The sequence below is a fragment of the Sander lucioperca genome, chromosome 13, assembly GCF_008315115.2.
Source record: "Sander lucioperca isolate FBNREF2018 chromosome 13, SLUC_FBN_1.2, whole genome shotgun sequence".
Lineage (NCBI taxonomy): Eukaryota > Metazoa > Chordata > Actinopteri > Perciformes > Percidae > Sander > Sander lucioperca.
The window spans coordinates 6830428-6851623 of record NC_050185.1 but is presented as its reverse complement, the minus strand read 5'-3'; the positions used below and the strand labels follow the sequence as shown (position 1 = coordinate 6851623).

General features: G+C 42.0%; 1 protein-coding gene across 20 annotated transcripts in view; it reads right to left on the bottom strand.

The window, feature by feature from the left end:
* LOC116058078 (peripheral-type benzodiazepine receptor-associated protein 1) overlaps positions 1 to 21196 on the bottom strand; it is a 71812-nt gene that overhangs the window by 12807 nt on the left and 37809 nt on the right. For 11 of the 20 annotated variants that reach the window (XM_036008743.1, XM_036008730.1, XM_036008736.1 and 8 more), the window contains 18 exons: positions 19091 to 19258; positions 16019 to 16102; positions 15775 to 15864; positions 15000 to 15122; positions 14810 to 14914; positions 14514 to 14564; positions 13737 to 13769; positions 10635 to 10815; positions 9773 to 9862; positions 9128 to 9333; positions 7771 to 7877; positions 7568 to 7677; positions 6607 to 7482; positions 3082 to 3108; positions 2717 to 2868; positions 2077 to 2553; positions 1294 to 1668; positions 4 to 165 (listed from right to left, as the gene is read on the bottom strand). In XM_036008743.1, coding sequence (XP_035864636.1) covers positions 4 to 165; positions 1294 to 1668; positions 2077 to 2553; positions 2717 to 2868; positions 3082 to 3108; positions 6607 to 7482; positions 7568 to 7677; positions 7771 to 7877; positions 9128 to 9333; positions 9773 to 9862; positions 10635 to 10815; positions 13737 to 13769; positions 14514 to 14564; positions 14810 to 14914; positions 15000 to 15122; positions 15775 to 15864; positions 16019 to 16102; positions 19091 to 19258 — 3417 coding nt within the window. Of the gene's footprint in view, positions 1 to 3; positions 166 to 1293; positions 1669 to 2076; positions 2554 to 2716; positions 2869 to 3081; positions 3109 to 6606; positions 7483 to 7567; positions 7678 to 7770; positions 7878 to 9127; positions 9334 to 9772; positions 9863 to 10634; positions 10816 to 13317; positions 13339 to 13736; positions 13770 to 14513; positions 14565 to 14809; positions 14915 to 14999; positions 15123 to 15774; positions 15865 to 16018; positions 16103 to 19090; positions 19259 to 21196 lie in introns of all 20 variants that reach the window. The other 9 variants (XM_036008733.1, XM_031310692.2, XM_036008746.1 and 6 more) reach the window with 7 other exon arrangements.

Genomic DNA, 21196 nt, shown 5'->3' with positions numbered 1-21196 from the left:
TACCCTGTTAGCTCTGACTGTGTAGCCCCTGGCCTGTGCTTCGCCGAGATGGTCAGAGTAAAGTTCCTCCTCCTCCTCCTCCTCCTCCAGGATGTCAGACAGATCTGAACGGCTGTTGTCTGCGTGATAGTCACTGGGAGGCTCCACAAGCCCTCTGCTGTAACTCTGCAACGAAATACGTCAAGATTCTGAAACAATATATCCGATTTATCTTACATTTTAAATCCGTATTAGCCATTCCATTGAATACTGAGTATAATAAATAAATAAAATCTGCAGGTTGCTAAATGTATTAGATATACATGCCTATGGCCTCCTCCTGTAGGGATGGGAATCAGAGGTTACCTCACGATATGATACACGATACATGGCTCATGATACCGATAACATCAGGATACATCAATTCTGCGATAATCAATATATTGCTAGACAATCCTATAATGATCACGATATTGGTCTAACTATGAATACAAAATGCCTGTGAAATTATATTAAAAAAAAATCTTTATAAAAGGCACATAAAAATGCAAATTCTTGTACTTGAGTACAAAACCAAAGTAGCGACGCTGGGAGCAGGGTAATCTATTTAGAGCGCCTTATTTTATTAATTAGAATATAGATATTTGGTGCCAGTGTATCGATTGTTGTATCGCACAAAGAAGGACTACGATATATTGCCGTATTGATATTTTGTCCCAGCCCTATTCTTCTGGCATTGGTCCAATGTGTAAACCTTTGAGAAACAGCAATGGTAAGAACTCACTTGACTGAAATATGATGCAAATGTATTACCAATGATTTCGACATTCTTAATATGAGCAAAATGTCAAAAAACGCATGCTAAAAACTTTGCATTATGCATTGTCACCTTTTATCCATCAGGATAAAGTGATGTTTGAACAAGTGGCTTTCCAAGCAATTTAAAACTTCATCATCATATCTCAAGTCTATATCAAGTATAAAAGTACGATGGACCTAAATTAATTATTATGTCACACTTTGTTCAGTACTTGTCAGCAGGATATAACCCAGGTTGATTAGGTCTAGGATATACAGTACTGTTCAGGACTCCTGAAGACATCAGCCACTTTATATGTAGAGTACATCTATTTAATTAATAACTTGTACTTTTACAGTATCAGGCTCATTACATGTATCATATTCCGCTTCCCCCTTTCAAACAAGTTTATCAGCAGTGATCGGCCTATGCTACACATACATGCCATATTCATTTTTGTAGTGAAGAGTAAAACTATTTCAGATAGTAGGTGGTGTTAAGAAATCAGGGCTGACCTGCTGCTTCCTCCAGTACTCTGGCTCTTGGTCCTGTCTCAAGAACTCTTCGATGGACACCAGGCGGGTATTCTCCTGCTCTTCCTCCGCCTCTGACTCCAGCGGGGAGGTGCTGGGGGGTCGGAGGAGGTTCTGAGGGTTAAGGAAGTCTGAGATGGGGGCTTTGGGTGGGGTCGGGATGCGCTCAGGGATCCCGGCCTTGGCACTGGGGTCCTCGATGAACTCTCTCATAGATGGGAAAGGACGGATGGTGTCAGGGCTGTTGGTGTCTCTGCGCTGCTCCAACACTGCTGCTGCTGCCGTTACTGTTGCTTGTGCAGTTGCTGCTACTGGAGATGGTTGGGGTGGTGAGGTGGTGGGGGAGGTCACATTAACCTGAAGAGGAGAAAGATAGTCAGTACAACACTATTTGAGTCACTTTATTATTCTAGAACAGAGGTTTTCAAAGCCTGACAGTGTAGCAGTAGCAGTTTGCACTGTACCCATGGATATACAGACAGAAACCTAAAAACGTGAAGCTTCTCAGGCAAGCTCTGGAGTTATAAGAACTTTTTCCATGATTTCTAAGTAGATTTATGGACATTTATTTATGATGGAGAAAGAAGATAATGATATGCACAAAAAAACGTAAGTCACACTGAACCTCAAAATTTGGATATCATGTCTGTATTCAGATTTGACGCAAATTGCCAGAGGCACGCCTCACGGTTTGAAACCTCTATTCTAGGAAAATAAACGAGTTGTGGCCTTTTATATATAGGAGGATGCAAGAGTGAGGATTACCACTGGAGTAATGGTGGAGGCTACTGGTAATATGGCCTCACACGCGGCCAAGGCAGCAGCAGAAGAGGGGTTGGCCCAGGCCTTCGCATATGACGCAGATAAAAGAAGATTTTCTGAGTGGAGTGCATGAGGAGGGTTGGCATCAGTCTCCACTGTGAGGCCAGTGATGTTTGTGTCTGATGGCATAGTGCTGGGCAGCATGGAGACTTTGGCAGCAGAGTTCCCGTAGGACGGCGGTGAGGGCAGGTTACCACAACCTGTAGGGGTGCAGGGTCCAGGTGGCACAACTTCGGCGGTGATAGCTGGACCTGCCATGATGGCGGCCAGCTTGGAGGGCACATTGACTGGCAAAGAGTGGCAGGAATCCCCGTGGGCGGACGTGGTGCGGACAGTGAGCTCCTGAACTGCCAACAGGGACTGCATCTGAGAGGGGCCAAGCAGGGCACTGCCAGCTGTTGGGGAAGACACCTCCAGCACCTTGGACAGGAGAATGACAGGTAATTTTTTTAAATCCCCACATCACATTGACATTAAAAAGTATACAGCAGCTTTCAAAAAGCCATAGACGGACAGATATATACTGAAATTAAACCGCAATGAAATGAATGTTAAAGTCCCACAAAATATGCCAAGTTCTTGCCTTTTTCTTGTCAGCATATATAGTGTATCCAGTGACACGGACTCCATTAGAGGTCCCGGCAGCATCTATAGTGACTGGCAGCCAGCTGATGAGGGCAATGCCCGGGGAGGGGCCATGCTCCAGCTGTACATCCAGAGGAGCATCAGGGGGGCCTGCAGGGATTGAAAGCATCATACCACACCCAGTGGCAAGCACAAGATAGAGAAATATTTTCATATTAATATAGGATCAGGGGATTCACTCATACTGAAAATACAGTGCTTAGCATTAGGAATGATTATCACAATGGGAACATGATTCTACAGAAATAAATGCCTAATGTCTAATGCGCTAAAGGGACATTAATACATTTAGAAACCATATACCTGAGTTCCCAGACTGTGGGCATGAAACTTAAGCAAATGTAAACGATCATTAATAGAAATACAACTCAAATCTAATATGACACTGATCACAAATAAGCATCTTACAGGTCTAAAATGTATTTGTGAGAAAAAAAAAATACTTTTGACTAGAAGGAGCCGAATGGCAAAAAGGTACCACAAACTGACATCAAATGTTTGCAATAAACAACATCAGTGACTAAGTTCTCACAAAAATACCAAAACCTCACATTGAGCTTCCTCATTTACATGCAATTTCAATTCTTTTAGCTTTTACTCTTGCATAATGCTTTGTTGGCAGGGCAGGAAAACATCAAACAAGGGCACTTCAAAATCAAGAAAATACTAACTTGCCATGAGGATAGAACCCTACTCTGTCATTAGTACTTAACCAGTAGGTGTGGTAGAGGATGTCATCTGCCGTGACCAATTAAGTCACCTATTTTCCTTCCCTTTAAAGTAATACATTCTTTGCCAAGGTGCTTTGGCTATTCAAGAGAGGCGAGTCAGAGCAGCTCACAAAAGCAGCTCTCAAGAATAAACCAATGTCCTTGTGTGGGAGGTACAGAATCACCGCTACTGAGTATAAGATATCATCTGAATATAACACACTGGGTTAACATGTACAGTGAGGAAAATAAGTATTTGAACACCCTGCTATTTTGCAAGTTCTCCCACTTAGAAATCATGGAGGGGTCTGAAATTGTCATCGTAGGTGCATGTCCACTGTGAGAGACATAATCTAAAAAAAAAATCCAGAAATCACAATGTATGATTTTTTAACTATTTATTTGTATGATACAGCTGCAAATAAGTATTTGAACACCTGAGAAAATCAATGTTAATATTTGGTACAGTAGCCTTTGTTTGCAATCACAGAGGTCAAACGTTTCCTGTAGTTTTTCACCAGGTTTGCACACACTGCAGGAGGGATTTTGGCCCACTCCTCCACACAGATCTTCTCTAGATCAGTCAGGTTTCTGGGCTGTCGCTGAGAAACACGGCGTTTGAGCTCCCTCCAAAGATTCTCTATTGGGTTTAGGTCTGGAGACTGGCTAGGCCACTCCAGAACCTTGATATGCTTCTTACAGAGCCACTCCTTGGTTATCCTGGCTGTGTGCTTCGGGTCATTGTCATGTTGGAAGACCCAGCCTCGACCCATCTTCAATGCTCTAACTGAGGGAAGGAGGTTGTTCCCCAAAATCTGGCAATACATGGCCCCGGTCATCCTCTCCTTAATACAGTGCAGTCGCCCTGTCCCATGTGCAGAAAAACACCCCCAAAGCATGATGCTACCACCCCCATGCTTCACAGTAGGGATGGTGTTCTTGGGATGGTACTCATCATTCTTCTTCCTCCAAACACGGTTAGTGGAATTATGACCAAAAAGTTCTATTTTGGTCTCATCTGACCACATGACTTTCTCCCATGACTCCTCTGGATCATCCAAATGGTCATTGGCAAACTTAAGACGGGCCTTGACATGTGCTGGTTTAAGCAGGGGAACCTTCTGTGCCATGCATGATTTCAAACCATGACGTCTTAGTGTATTACCAACAGTAACCTTGGAAACGGTGGTCCCAGCTCTTTTCAGGTCATTGACCAGCTCCTCCCGTGTAGTTCTGGGCTGATTTCTCACCTTTCTTAGGATCATTGAGACCCCACGAGGTGAGATCTTGCATGGAGCCCCAGTCCGAGGGAGACTGACAGTCATGTTTAGCTTCTTCCATTTTCTAATGATTGCTCCAACAGTGGACCTTTTTTCACCAAGCTGCTTGGCAATTTCCCCGTAGCCCTTTCCAGCCTTGTGGAGGTGTACAATTTTGTCTCTAGTGTCTTTGGACAGCTCTTTGGTCTTGGCCATGTTAGTAGTTGGATTCTTACTGATTGTATGGGGTGGACAGGTGTCTTTATGCAGCTAACGACCTCAAACAGGTGCATCTCATTTAGGATAATAAATGGAGTGGAGGTGGACATTTTAAAGGCAGACTAACAGGTCTTTGAGGGTCAGAATTCTAGCTGATAGACAGGTGTTCAAATACTTATTTGCAGCTGTATCATACAAATAAATAGTTAAAAAAATCATATAGTGATTTCTGGATTTTTTTTTTTTAGATTATGTCTCTCACAGTGGACATGCACCTACGATGACAATTTCAGAACCCTCCATGATTTCTAAGTGGGAGAACTTGCAAAATAGCAGGGTTTTCAAATACTTATTTTCCTCACTGTAGCTCTGATCAATGTTTTGTTCTGTGATATTATGTGAAATGCTAGACAGAACCAGCAGTGGACTGTAGGAAGAGCTTGGCTACGGGATAGGTCGCCTACAGACGATCCCTAACATTAATGGTGGATCATGTGACCGCCTCAACAATCCCCAATGTGTGGCACATGCCAGCAGTGCTCCTGTCACTAAAATGTATTACATGTCAATGTAATAACATGTGCATATCGTCAAAATTAAAAAATATTTCAAGGACATTGGTCACACAAAGCTTTGGTAAGCTTCTGAATGGGATCACAGATCTCACACACACACACACACACACACACACACACACACACACACACACACACAATAAAGTGACTTTTTAGTGCATTTTCGTTGATAATACAAGTTCAGAGAATCTAATCATCTAACTGGGATGTCTGTGATATTGTTTTCATACTAAACAGTAGCTAATGTTTGATGGAAGTAGATGAGAGGAGAAGGGTACTTGTAAAGTGCATTTTCCACTACATATTGCTGCAAAAGATTCAGATTTCAACTTCTTATTCAAATAAGAAGTCTTATGTTAGACCCAGACATTTTATTCTGTGGCTTAATAGTGATTGAATCACACATCCTATACAACTAATGTACATTTAGTATGTCGTTTTTTTCAGCTACAGTATCAGGCTTTAATTATTATTTCTCAAAAAGGTGTCAAGAACTGTTATCTGGGTCCAACATTTGAGCCAGACTGGGTCCTACATTTTTTGTACTTACTCTTAAATGTTAGATATGATTTAATATTAAATGGGGAAAAATTAACTCTTATTGATTCAAGTCCCCATAGACCAGGAATACTCAAGTTTGCCCTGGGCCCACTTTTGCAAAATGTCAGGAGGCCAGGGGCCAGTTAATAAACACACAATAATATTTATCAGATAAAAACAACCTTGCATACAGCAATTGGCAAATCCAGTCACAGCAGCCCCGTACAGGTCAGGTGTACTGTGCGCAGTGGCGTTTCTAGGATTTGAGGAGATTCGTCTAAGCCTGGACCTCTGTAGGAGGAATTTGAATTTGAATTTGAGTTTTTTAATGCACTCTGGCACCTTAAAAAAATTCCAGTGTGAATCAATTTATTTTAATTGTGAACCAAGAAAAAGGTCGGTGGGCTACTTGGCACCCTATTGGGCAGTTAAGTTGAGTATCACTGTGTTGTATCACTGCAATGTCTAAGTGTAGTAAGCGCCTTTAGAGAACATCTGATATGAGATAAAATACTAAATCCTGACCTGCCATCAGTGTGGTGAAGGTGATCGTAGCGCTTCTGTGCTCGCGTCGCTCCACAGGTAACTCCCATGGCGTGCGGTGCGGCCGTGCCTCCACTTTGACTGTGTACTGCAGGCTGGGCAAGAGGTTATTGAGGCACAGCGAGCAGCAGCCAGCCTTCACCAGCTCACACTCCTCCTCATTCAAGGACACAATGTGCACATAGTTACTGTTGCTGGGCAGCCAGGTCAGGTTGGCAGAGGTGGCGGTGATCCTCTCCACACGCAGTTGCGTGGGCGCCACGCAAACATCCCGGCCAACCAGCATGCTGCAGCGCAGCTGGTCTGAGGGGCCCTTCTCGGTCAGGCTTTGCACTGACACACGGTAGGCCTTGAGGTTTATGTCCAACCGCTCCAGAACCGCTTTGGTCTGGGCACCGAAGGGCACGTTGAGCCGCAGCTCCTGGTCCACATACACATTATAGCTCCACACATTGCCCCAGCCAGCCGGCACCAGCGGAGGGTCCCAGCCGATGATGATGCTCTTGGCAAGCTGCTTGATGAGGGTAAGCTTACGTGGGTAAGGCACAATGTCCACTCCCACCTCCTCCAAATCCAAGTCTAGGCCGTTGGTGAGGGGGGCTGGGACAGCCAAGGCCGATGCTGAATCTGAGGGGGCTGAGGCAGGGCCAGAGGCAGCAGAGGCCTCTGTCCTTTCTGAGGCGCTGACGCCCATGTGGAGGTGATGCTGGTGGCTGGCACTGTGCAGGCTGCTGTCTAGCAGGGAGTTATGGGACATGTCCCCCGTCTCTGGATGCTGAGTGCTCATGACATCGTCGTCCGATACACGTTCCACAAAGTTAGAGGGGACCAGCCCTCTCCGTCCATCCATCAGCTCACCTGTAAGGAGCCAAATCAACACTGAAAATCATGTCTAGACAGAAATATGAAATTGTAGACCGAACAATTCATACTGCAGATTTACCTTCATAGAAGCCATCGTCATCCATGTCTCCATACACATAAATGTATTCTCCAGCAGTAAGTGGAAGCTCCACTTCAGGGTTGTCATTGGGGCCATCATATGGATTATAGCTGTTGAAAATTGATGGCCAGGAAGTAATATGTTTTAACACATATTAAACTGTTGACATAGTGAATCAACTCTTGCCTTAGTTTAATATTTACCTGTATCTTGCAATGAAAACCTGAAGCTTTGCTGCTCCTCTGCTGGCTGTGTAAGGTGCCGGGGCTACGTCAATGTCCAGCTCCTCCACTTCACTGGCAGTGTCCACCTGAGAACACCATCAACTGAAGGTAAATTTCCTAGACCTTTCAGCAATCTGAAAACTGCTTGCATTGGTGTGCAAAAGTTAATTAAAATGGGATATAAAAAAATATATATATTTTATTCTTCCCACAAATCCACAAAAAGCAGAAGCAGAGGAAATGTTGTGAACTGGCTTGAATGAACAAGCACATTCTTTAAAAAAGTGCTTTTTTTCATTGCATCTTATTAACATTTTTCTATAAATAAGTAAATATATTTACTGTAAATGCAGAACTAGTCATGATGAGCTACTATAGATGAATACTCACATGAAGATACTGTGTACAATATTCTAAATTCTTGTTAGATGGTTTCATATCAATGACTCACTGTTGTTGGTAGAGAATCTTCCTTTCAGATTTCCATTCATAGCGGTTAGACACAGTACAATAAGAGGGCTTGTATATTTATAGCTCCCTGGGGAAACCTTTAACCTTTAAGCATAGTCACTTACAACTACTACTGTAGTAGTTATAGTGTGTACTATAACCTTCATAATCCACAGTGGCGAATGGATTATCTCACTAAATATGAGCTTTATTGAAATGTGGGCAGACGAGTGACAAGACCACCAACCTGTCTGTCATGCAAGACCAGACACTGACTGTTTGGAGACACGGCACAACAAAAATACTACATAATGGTAGCTGATCCAAATAACTTCTCTTATGAATGAGCAGAGGGAGCTCTGGCATGTTCAGCTACAGTCTGTGAGAGCATGAGATGACAGGGAGGTTAAGGGGGGCTTTTTTAATCCATTAAATCCACACAATCAATGTGATTGTGCGTGGCTATCTTGGTAATCTTGATGAGCAATCTGCCTGACTATGTAGAAACACAGAAAGCAGAAGAGCTGCAGGCAGGAGTCATGCACAATGACATAACCTGGATGAGACCAAATGAGCATTATCACAAACCTACAACCAGGGCTTTAAAATTAACACTAACCCACCCATCAAATGCAGAAAAAAAACTATGTATAGTCAAATGTAGTAACCATTTGACTAGCGTTTCCAAAAGATAATTTTAAGCCATGCCTACAAACTGTATTATATTGTGAGAGGTGGCGTACAGGTGGGTTTTGGCCAGAATTGCCAATATTGCTTCTACCTTACATGCAAAATGTCACTGACTAAAACTAATGATGTGTGTTGCTCCTGATAAATGACGAACAAAATGAGTCACAAGTGATGCACTTTTTGTCAAGGCTTGTACCTCATGTGTTGGGCTGGATTTGTGCGGACTGAGGTGGGTGTCAGACTTGGGGGTGAGGTGCGTGGTCTCTGACTTGCTGGAAGAAGAGCCTGACTTGCTGACACTGATGGTGGGCAGCTCTCGATGCTTGGTGACAGGCGAGCGCTCCACCCTGGAGAGCCCTGCAGCGTGGGGGGTTGCCCCAAGCCGCAGTGTAGCCGCCACATCTAGCAGGAGAGAAAGAGAGAGAGGGAGGGGAGGATAATACATAATCCACGACTTTAACAGACAACTCTGGCCCGCTCACTGGTTAAATGGGTTGAATCCATGAGCAGCTAGGTGGGTGAGGTCACTGGTTGACATGCAGGAGGCTCAAGGTTGAACCTGGCTGATTAAACAGTGGAGGTAAAATCCTGTCTCCATCTGTCAGAGGTCACAGCACCTTGTGGCAAGGTGTGTCACACCAGCACTGTTAAGGGGCTTAACTGGTTCATTTCTCACCTCTAGCCCACGAGCCCTGACCCTTGTGTGATGGTGAACGCTACAGACTGCTGGACTGTGACGGTGGGGGTGAGATGACGGGTTAGAACATGCCGTGCTTTTGTGACAGTGCCCAACACATATTATGAGTAACAGAGGCGGAGAGAGTACCGAGCGGATCATTACCCTCAGGGCAGGAGAGAGTGTCACCTCCCTCGAGACTCCAGAAGGCTATTTCACCCAGAGATACCATATCCCATGAGCCACCAGTGCAGTCTAAAACACATGAACAGTGTAGGAGAAAAAGGGTTGGATACATACAATAGGAACGGTTTGGACTAGATTTGCACTGTTGTTATGTTTGAGGCAGTTGTGGCTGGGATTACGTTATAATGGATTTTCTTTTTTTAAACATTGCTTTGTTAAGTCAAAAGAAATTTTAAATGCCTGTGCCTTTAATTCACAGCCTGAGTAGAACAAGCTCACACACACATGCACACACACTGTATTTGTATATACAAAGTAAAACATGAATAATCCCTATACTCAAAACTGAAAGGATGCATCCCTGATGGGGCCGTTTAAAATGGATTTGGATGCTTTTGAAGGCGTTCTGTCCATGAGTGGACTGATGGTCACTTTTCCGAACAACAAAGATTATACCATCAAAGTTGAATTATGGTTAGACAATGATTTCATTCAGATCACTTGACTTTATCATTTGTTTGGAGTCATTAATCAGGTGAAGCTGGTACTTTAAAGACACATAGTTGATGACACCACTGTGTAATTTACCAAACATATTCATTTACCACTAACATTGCTATTATCCAGTTATATGCACATACCCATTTTTGTGGATAGTATAAATTAACCAATTTTAAAAAAATTCTGTTTAAAGCACTAAATATCACAAGCAAAAGCACTAAGAATCCTATGATGTAGAGTTCAATGCAGTAAGGAATCTATCAAGAGCAAAAGCCCTCACAATCTCCCTGTATAGGTTGTACCTTTGGGTGTGAGTACATGTCATGGTGATGTGGCTCACCTCGCTCTGTAGTCAGGCCTACCCCATTGGTCAGAACAGAGAGGCTGGGATTGTTAAAGAGGCTAGCGTCGGCCAGGTCCGCCTTTGATGCCTGCAGTCGAAACTTCTCCAACTCTTGGGACAGCAAGCCAAACTGTTCGCTCTGGCTGCGACATTTGTCCTCCAGGTCTCGTACTTTTGACTGCACATATGGCGTAACAGACAGGGAACACAGCCATACAGTAAAAACACAGTTTTTTGATCAATTGACTACACAAGCAAGTGAGCTAAGCTTTTCTGAAAAGGTTGGTAAAGTAGTGTTCTGTGCTCCCGTTTTTTCATGGAGGCGCAACGACCCGTGCAAGCAGCGCTCTGACCACTTGGCATTTTCCTTTACTTTCGCTTGGTGGTATTTTGGTGGCCAGGGCAGAGCGCACGGTGCACAGGTGGGAGGTTCATTCAAATGAGGCACCACAAAGCCAGTTTTTGGTATTGTGGTGGAAAATGTGTCTTAGATGTTGAGAAAAGACAATTATATATTCTGTTTTCTGGCACTCACCATCACTCAGCTAATACTTGGATCAAATGCACAGTGTTTGAATCAGCATCAACAACTAATGTTTAATGTGGATGAAGCCGTCTGCCTGAATAGGAGCGATTTGTACAGCTGCTTTATATCGTATGAAAAGCTTCCCCTCCCGTTCATTAAATTCCTGCAGCATCCTGAAGGAAGCAGGACAGATGTTGCTACATCTGCAGCCTCCAACTTGAGAAGTGCTGCGCCAGAGAACAGTGACGTTATGCACGGCCGTCCGCTGTGTTAACCTTCATTAAATCCTGTGCAAATGACACCAGGCGGCAACAAAGTAACCCCGCACACCTGCACATACATCAGACAGGGCGGCTATAACTCGGTATTCGACCCGTTTACGAGAGAGACATCGGGATTACCAGGGCTCATTAATCCTCTGCGTCACAGCCTCCTTTATAACTATCAGCCGCTAAAAATGCATTACAAAGCAAACACTTCTGTTTCATGTCATATGATATTATGTAACCATTTACAACGTGAATTACAGTAGAATTATGACTCAAATAATGTCGGATGAATGCGATCATATAGACCAAACTATGTTTTAATATTCATTACTATCATCATTGTACTAATTAACTGTTAAGAAATACCACACCATCTGCATCTAGCTGCAAGTTTGTGGTGCTGTGTTCACATTGTGCTGCTTTGCTGTTGTCGGAATGCGTCACTGTGATTGGCTCAGCTGTTTCACAGCGATGACACCAGGGATGTGACTGGCTGAAAGTGTATTTGTTAATCACCACACCCTCCAATCTATATATTAACGGTCACCCAGCCCTTTTGCACTCTGCGCTGCTGCAAATACAAGAACCAAAATAGCGCTTGGAGACGCCATGACAGTCAGTGTACCCTGGACCTACCGCTTTGCATTGGTCGTTGCGCTTGCATGCTTAAGACAGGGCCCTGTATGCAAAAGTAGCCTTCTTTCTGAATTGTCAGTGTCGTGTAGAAACCTTGAATGCAGTCACTTACTTGGTTACTATGGAAAACATTTTTTATCATAGATACAAACCCATTTGACAAATCAAATTCAACATCTGATCTTACACGGTTATAATTATTTTGGTGGATGGACAATAGACAGCATACAGTATACTACATACAGTAAATACATTGCTGCTTATGTAAGGTATACATAACTCATTATAAAATGAAGTACTGCAGTATAAGGTTAGGTTTCTGCAAGACAGACAATATCAACAGTCAGTGAAACATTTGTTATAAGCTTCAAACACAAATGGCAGAGAATTACAGGTTCAGTTGAAAGAAAAAGGGAGGGAAATAAAGCAGATGGTGTTCTGGTAAAATTGGAAACAGTAGTAAAAAAAGTGGAGGGGTAGCATACAGTAGGCTATGAGAAGTTCTATTTTCTGTTTTACACTTCATTCACTTTAACAAACAGACAGCAGGGTTATTTGCCAGAACAGTACAGAGGTTTGTCTTAGCTCCACTGAGTTTCTATATGTGGCTGATTTCACTTCAGGTTGCGGTAGGAGTTTCCTGGCAGGCTGATCTGACAAGAGCCTCAGCACGAAACTGTCTGAAACAACATTTCCTGTTAGCTCTCACCTACGCAAAGCCTAGTCTGCAGTCAGTTAGTATATACTGTAGCTACACTGAACTGAAGCAGTAATGAGTTCTGAAACGCCAAGAGAAAATCCCTTTGAAACCTCAAATGAATACTCAATTACAAAGAGCAATCCGACTCAGCGATGGGTTGAATCTACCTGAATATAATAAGATCAAAAAACAAGACAGCATGATAAGTGTGCTCAGTGCAGCGGGGAGCGATAACTGTGCCACAGATACACTGTTATCTGGCCTCATGTGAATGACCTGATTTACACAAACAAAAAAACAAAAAATTGCATTAGCTTTAAATGGGCCTCTGTGGCCACATTAAGCTTTTATGAAATACTGTTATACAGTAATTACTGCAGATCTGCTTTTAATTTAAGTATATGAACAAAACTGTCAACTTAAAGGATTTCAAAAGAAGTAATTGGGGATTGGTGGTTCTTTCTATCTACAGGGGGCCAGGGGAGGTTTAGTGGCAGGAAGGTAAACAATTTGGCTCAGGAGGTCAAGCAGGCTAAAGGTTAACAGTACCTGCATGCAGTCCAGTGTACTCTGGTTGGCAAAAAGATAACAAAGGAAAAAAAAGGAATGCAAAAGTAAACACATGCAAGTGAAACAATGAATCTGAGAAAGAGAAAACATATTTTAAAAATGTAGAAACACAGCAATCTGAGTCCAGGTTGGCAGGGAAATCCTGTCAGGAGCCAGTATCACTAGAATGTGTCTTAGCCCTCAGCAGCCAACACCTGCCTTTTGATTGAACACAAATATTCGGTTTAATCTCGCAAAAGACAGTGTGTTGACTTGGCAACAAAGCTCGGGTTCTCGAGAGGGAAAGAGACTTTCTCCTGTGATGCTTTGGCTTTAAATAGAGACAGAAAGTGAGAGAAACAAAGCAAGAGGAAGGAAACAAAGCAGTTTTTTAATACACAGGATCAACTATACTCTACCAGCTCCCTCCGCAACACAAGCTGAGTCAACTCCTACAATGAAATACACACTTCATTTAGCAAAATGTGTAGTGTGAAAAACGGAGCACAGAGAGTACACACATATAGCCATCAGCTGTGGAGGACGGTTTGAGGCTCTGAATTGTTTTTTTTTTATCATTTCAAATCAGTAATCCAGCCAATCAGGCAGATGGGGGGTTTCAACTGTCATCGACTGTCAGGATTCATTTAGAATTCAAAGAGTGTTACTCTCACACTGTGAGCAAGTATAAACGTCACATACGGCAGCAGAGGAGCCATCTGTTCAAACTGTTTTCCAGGCCCATGAGTGCTGCAAAAATACACGTACAAGTATTTTCTGCAACAGCTTCTCTGCCAGGTGTTTAGATAAGAATAAAGGCACATTGTGCTGTATGCCCATGCTGCTTCAGTGGCAATGGGATGTCTTCTGTCTACTAAACAGGGAGATAATCAAACATTTATATTATTTTTGCTTGGTGTCTTCACTAATGAATTAGATTTGATCTCAGACAGAAATGCACTAGTGCGTGAGAGTAATACTGAGGAAGTCTGAAACACACTCCTCCTCTCTCTAAATGTTGGGGCTGAGTGAATTAAGTTCTACTCTCTTGTGTGACTAATAAACACTGGCACTTGTGATTTTTGTCATCCTTAAGTCTTGAAAGCAAGTCAGGGCTTTACTGTATGGCAATAAAACCATTACATGTTGGTAGAAATAATTTGTTTGCTAGTCACAGTGGCGTAACACAAACTTACCTCCAGCATCTGAACCACTCCTTCATGCTCCCTCTTGGCGTATAACTGAGCCTGAGGATTAAAAAGACATTAAAGTCAGTAAAACGTGGGTTGTTTGCTAAAAGAATTCACAACACAGTGAGCTCCGTTAACAAAACTTAATGCTTTATTGGTGCCCAAAGGTTGCCTCCTGCTGGACAAAGCCACTCATTCCCCATAATCAGGCTGAAAGCAGCCTGGGGGACATAAGGGTTTAAAGTTTAGCAAGAAATATTTTAGTCAAATACATAAAGTATAGAAGAGGCTGTGCTTCTTACCCTCTGTAACCGTTTGATTTCATCCTGTTTGAACTTAAGGATAGCCAGTGCCTGCTCATGTTCCAATTCCAGCTGCTGCCTTCGCTCGGCGACCTCTCGCATATGCTGTTCAGAAGGAAACAAATATCAGAAGGCAATTTTCTCCAATAGCATTAAAAATGATACGCAGAGTATCTGAGCCCAGTGGTACCTTTAGGACCTGCTCTAGGTTCTCCAGTTTGGCACGGAGTCTCTGGTTCTCCTCGAGAACTGAATTGTGTTGAGCAGTCACTTCAGAGAGGTCTTCCCTCAGCTCCTCATTCTCAGCCCGAGTCTGACAAACAACATGAGGAGATAGGAGGATTATAGTTATACATATATAATATATATGCAACCATTGGTCATCATTACTCTTTGATTGTCACTTGTCTTGCAGATCTCAGCATTGGTGAGTAAAATGTTATCACAACTAGGGCTGCACGATATGAGGAAAATATGCGGTAACACTGTTGAATATCGCGATAACGACATTACTTGCGATAATTAAACAGATATTGAAGTGTACTCAGTTCTGTATTTCTGCCGCTTTCAGTATTCTGCTAAAATAAAAAATGAATTTAAAACAAATGAAAGGTAATCATTCAACATTCTTTTATTGAACAAATTGAACACTGAATTGAATATAAAAGGCAGCACTAAAAAAAGAATGACAGTTACACTTTAAAGTGCAGTTTTCTAACGATATTTTCTTTCAACTCACACAAAAAGAAAATCAGTGTCTTTCACGATGTGTCGCAGCCTTTCGCAATATGTTTATTGCGCCAGTTGATATCACGATGACGATAAAAAAAAAAACTATATATTGTGCAGCCCTAATCACAACCAACAGCTACGATTGCAAAAACTAAGAAAGTCAGAGTCACTAAATAGCAAAGAAAACCCTCTTTTTCCCTTTAAAGAGCTTGAAAGGGCAGGAAGACACTGACCTGGTCGAGCAGCTGTGCCTTCCTCCTGAGGAGATCTGCCTCCTCCTTTAGTTGCTCATTTTTGCCTCGCTCATCCTCAAGCTGGCTCTCCTGTTACCAAACCACAGGACAGAGTTCAGATAAAGCTGAGGAGACCCATGTCCTCCAAGTCATCCTTATGTCCACTACGGTAATGCTTAAACCAGACTGGAGCGCCGCCAGAGAACATGTGAGAAGGAAATACTGAAGCAAGAAGATTGCTTACCAAATCCAGACATCTCTTCTGTCGCTTCTTTACTTCATGCTCAAGGTTTTCACATTCTTTTCTCTTCTTGCTCAGCTCACTTTCCTGAACCGACAATGATAAAAAAGCAAGGAGCGTTACATTGAATCCTTAATCCCCAATCTAAAACTAGATCTAGTTCTTTACATGGTTTTACACTGATTCCTGAATTCCAAATGTAAAACTAGATCTAGTTCTTTAAATGATTTTAAACTGAACAAACTCTCAAACAAAAAGCAGGGTATACTGTATAAGAGCAAAAGCACGAAAAAGAAATGATTTGTATTTACATTTTGCAATGCAGAATACATTGGCTTTAGTTCCCGTATTGACCTCTGACACGATAACAATGAGGTATTACAAAGCTTAGCATCCTTTAATTATTCTAAATGCAGCTTACATGCAGGACCAGCATAGGAGAAATCAGCTTATTTCAGCCACAGGACCTCAATCAAGTATTACGGCTGGGAATGCGTGGGGGGAAGCTACACAACAGACAGGCTAATTGCAGACCACCAGCAGCCGACTGGAAGAGATACTGTACCAGTGATGACACATTCAGACAATAATGATAATTAAACTGCAATCTGTGGTTCTGATTTGCTTGATTATCTATCAGTCACAGCTTTAAATGCCTCAATAATGTGTATCAAGAAAGGATGTTCTGTTGTATGGTCAAATCAAGACTGTGAAGCTTAACTAACACAACGGCGGCACTGATTGGAACCTAAATGTACTGTCAGCTGTTTCACAATCAACAAAGACGATTCTCTCTAACTGTTCATTTGTTACGGGTCCCAACTTTTGTTTTTTTGGGATTTGAATTTGGATTCTCCAGTTCTTTCCATTACATTTATTTAGCTGACCAAACCATGTTGATACAACCCAATACAAATTTGTATTTGTATTATTACAAAAATAAATTGCCAGAATCATGCAAGTATATCAGTACTACATAGTCTAAACCATGCATTGAGGCTATTTTCATGTGCCATGAGCCTGTATTCCTGAAGAAAAGTCCTCAGCCATGCTAGCAGCTCTGTGAGGCTAAACTTAAGCACAACCATGCTCTGAGCTAGATGCTAACATGAGTATGCTATCATGCTGTCATTTAACACGGCTATGTTTAGCAGGCATGGATTTTTACAATGTTGACAATCTATTTGCTCATAGCACTAAACATAAAGATAACCTGAGGCTGATGGCTCATTAGTTCTGCAGGTATTTGGTCATAAACCAAATTATTGAACTATTTAAATTTCTAACCTGACGATGGTGCTGGATTAAAACTTTGGTGGGGGTTGTTAAAGTTATTACAATTTACCCTCTGTGTACCATATATTTATACTAAATTCCATGGCACTCCATCCCATAGCTGCAACCGCCATTGCTAGAATGGCTAAAAATATCACCTGAGTGATTTCTGGGCTAACATTGTCTCTGGGGGGGCTCAGCATTTACTCAGCTGAGATATTACACTTTTTCCCATGAATCACGCTCGATGAAAGAAAACTAGTTAGTCTATGATGTACGGTAGGGATCTCATAAACAACAAAAGAAAGATAAAAACAGTCAAGCTACATTTTTTTTGTATTTTAACCACGTTTCTTTTTAAACTAAAAAGCCAAAGCTCAAATAAGTTAAGTTACTCCTTGTGCAACCAGAGTGTGTACTCTTAAGTTTCAAATGTAACAATGCACAGCGCAACACTAACGTAAATGATATACTTGCACATTCCTTTCATAATTATGCTGGTTTCATCAGGACCTGAGTAAAATGAGAAAGCTGTGTGTGCACATAATTTGTGCATTTAAGGAAACTATGGGAATAACTTTGGAGAAAATGAAAGTAGTACATCTGAACATTAGGTATAACGTCTCACTCACTATCAGAAAACTGCACTACCAGCTTTTCAAAATGCTACTGACACATCAGTGAGAGCGCTGAGGGGCAGTGCAGATATGATCTTAATAGACACGAATCACAGAAAACACAATAAATGCATGTGCACAGCTCAGTGAGGGTGATGAGACATGCAGCCTGTTACTGATACTAATGCTACTGCGTAATCAGCTCTCTACACGTCATTAATTAATGTCCGGAATCTCCATTTTCCATCCTGACAAAGAAAGTCGACACAGAGCTGAGAGGGAATATGTTCTATTTAAGCCACGAGAGACCCAATGTAGAATCAGCAATGTGCTACTCTTCTGTTTCCAGGGGACAAGATCAAAATAATCCCAGCATTACATAACAGATCTGACCATAGTTTTCCCTTCAGTATCAGTCAGCTCAGTCACAGCTCTGAATTCAGGCTTCAGTTTCACATGGAAATGTAAAGTGGATAGCTAGATACCTGCAAGCAGGCACAATATATGCAGTTATTGCTAAGATGTGTGAAGGACTCTTATAAACAACTGTTTGGAGAAAAGATTTGATTTGAAAGCCATGCTGGTGACATTTAGTAACCCTCTGCATTACTAATCCTCTAATTTCAGCAACATGCATAATTGGTACATTCTATTAAATTGTGTTAAATATTATTAAGAGTATTTATAACAAATTGCTTTCTTGAGCAGTTTTGACTTCATAAAAGCAATAGGGGTGGGGAAAAAAAATTGATTCACGTATGTATCAAGATTTTTTTTGGCGACGATTTTTAAAATAGATTCTTTTCCCCAGAATCCATACTTATTATTTTTTTCACCTAAATATTTTCTGTTTATAAAATGGTACTGTTGACGGCAACTACATCATATGTGTTTTCAATAAAACAGACAGGAAGTAGAAAATGCTGAAAATACATGTTACTTCTTTACAAATGAAATAAATGTCATGATGACTACCCATGTATCGTGAAAGAATCATATCGGGACAAAAGCATATCGTCCCAGCCCTAAAAAGCAACATTAACACTGGATTTCATACTGAAATTTAAAAAGAAAAAAACCCTGATGTGCATGTTAGCGTTGGAAATTGATGTGGTTTGCATGTTGCGCTACATGACAGTGTCATTATGAAATATCAGCAGAGTACAGTACTAGATACTCTCACCAGAAACTGTAAGTGCTGCTCCTCTGTGTGTTCCTCCTTGTGGGAGGGGGTCGGGCTAAGGCCCGGTTGGGGCGTTACTTGCAGCCCCGACTCCTCCTCCTCTCCGGGAGTCTTCTCACACCTGGATGGAGCTTCATCTAATACCACACACGGGGTCTCTCCTCCAACCTGGCAGGGACAGGGATAATCATTCAGTCAGTCACTTCATATGTACAGAGGTGATCCTGGAAAGTCAAGATCGAAGGTGTTGTACTAAAAAGCTCCTGTCCCTATTATAAAGCCACGACCAACTGCTGAAGAAGGGAGCAAATGTATGATTGTTATACTGTACAGTAACACTCAGCGCTACACCCCCACTGTGAGTGAGGGATTAGCAGGAAGCCTCCTTCCCAGTGGTCCAACTACAATCAAAGAATAATCTGGGAGGGGGGGGGGGAGAGAGAGAGAGAGAGAATCCCTCTAGCCTGCAACAGGACTACAACACATTAGCAGAAAGCCTGTTCTTTCTAATTAGGCCCGGTGCAATTACTCAAATGTTTGACATTAGTCTGCTTCTCTTACGCTGGCTACACTGTTTCCCATTGATTTACTGCACTCCAGCAGTAGTATACTTCATGTTAAACATAAATATATGCTGATTTGGTTAAAGCAAAGACAATGTCGGCAGTATTGACGGCAAAATAGGCTACAGAATATTTTGTTCTGTATTGAAAGGTGCAATATTTGAAAATCGATAATTATTCATTATTTTTTTTAAATTTCATTTATATCTGCATTTATGTCAAAACCTAGAGACTTTCAAACATCAAAATGTCATTTATTAAATGTATTCATGTCAAAATGACATATAAACATCTTTTCCTATTCTATTTTGCCTGGAAACGCTTCCAACACGCTTACGTGTCGCGTGAAAAATAGGCGTCAGTTCTATTTCTGGCATGCATGAGTTTTCGGCGCTGCTCGAGCCGCGCCTGAGACGTGCGTGTCACACAGGCAGTGAGCAAGCTCTAACCTGTTAACATGGGAGCCGAAATAAAAACGGACACGCCACGCAGCTGACACGCTCACACCACGAATCCAGTGTGTAGCCGCCCTTAGCTAATTGCTGTTATGCATTCATTTTTATAAGTTGTATGATTTGTCTTACTTGGATCCAGGTGAGGGGGGCAGTCTGACATTGGCTAAAGGTTAAGAGTCGGGAATCAGTGTCTAATTTTAGAGCAAACCGACTTATGCTTGAAGTAGAACTGTGCCAGTGCAGCCAAAGCCATGACCCAATAACTGGATCAAAGGCGCTCTGCCATGTGCTGCAAAGGGGATCTCTCCTTACGCTCTCCTTTCTTCTACATTGTCACTGAAAGACATATCATTCTAGACGTCAGGCACAGTTTCCAAGATTTCTCTGTTAGGACACAGCATTAGGAGACCGTATATGTATATGTACCAACAACAAAACCAGTCACATACACCACCCAAAACAAATATGACTACATATTGTTACAGATCAACAACAACATTTGCAAAAACATACCGTATGTATAATACTAATTTGTCATTTGTTCCTTGTGATCTGTGCTGTCAAAGTTCCCATTAGATGGTCATTTCTAGGGTTTTAACATAAAACAGCTACCTACCAATTCCCCTTAAAACACTGAATCCATCATGTTGGAGTAGAGATATTTTGGAGAGACTGAAGGTTATTAGTGAGTTGCAGTCCCATTGTAGTGAAGAAACTGAAACACGACAAGTCTTCAATTGGGTCATCGTTATTTTTAGAAAACCACAAAACTGTTAATAAAAGCAATGAGCATGACAATCATGGGAAAGTTTTCTATCTCCACACCGTTAAATATCTGTTAAAAAGTTTAAAGTTTGTTAAGCATGCAGATGCTGTAGTCTTCTTTTCACATGTGAAGCATCAGGGAGGGTGAAGGTTTGTTGTCTCCAAGATGCGTGTTCGAGTATCGTGGCGGATACGGAAGTCAATGTGGGGCTGATGACCCATTGGGACTGTTTAGCACCAAATCAGTGTCTTGTCTGTGAAGTTAAGTGAGTCTGTCCCTGGTTTATCTTTTGGATAGGAGACCAGATGGTGTTAGTAGTGGT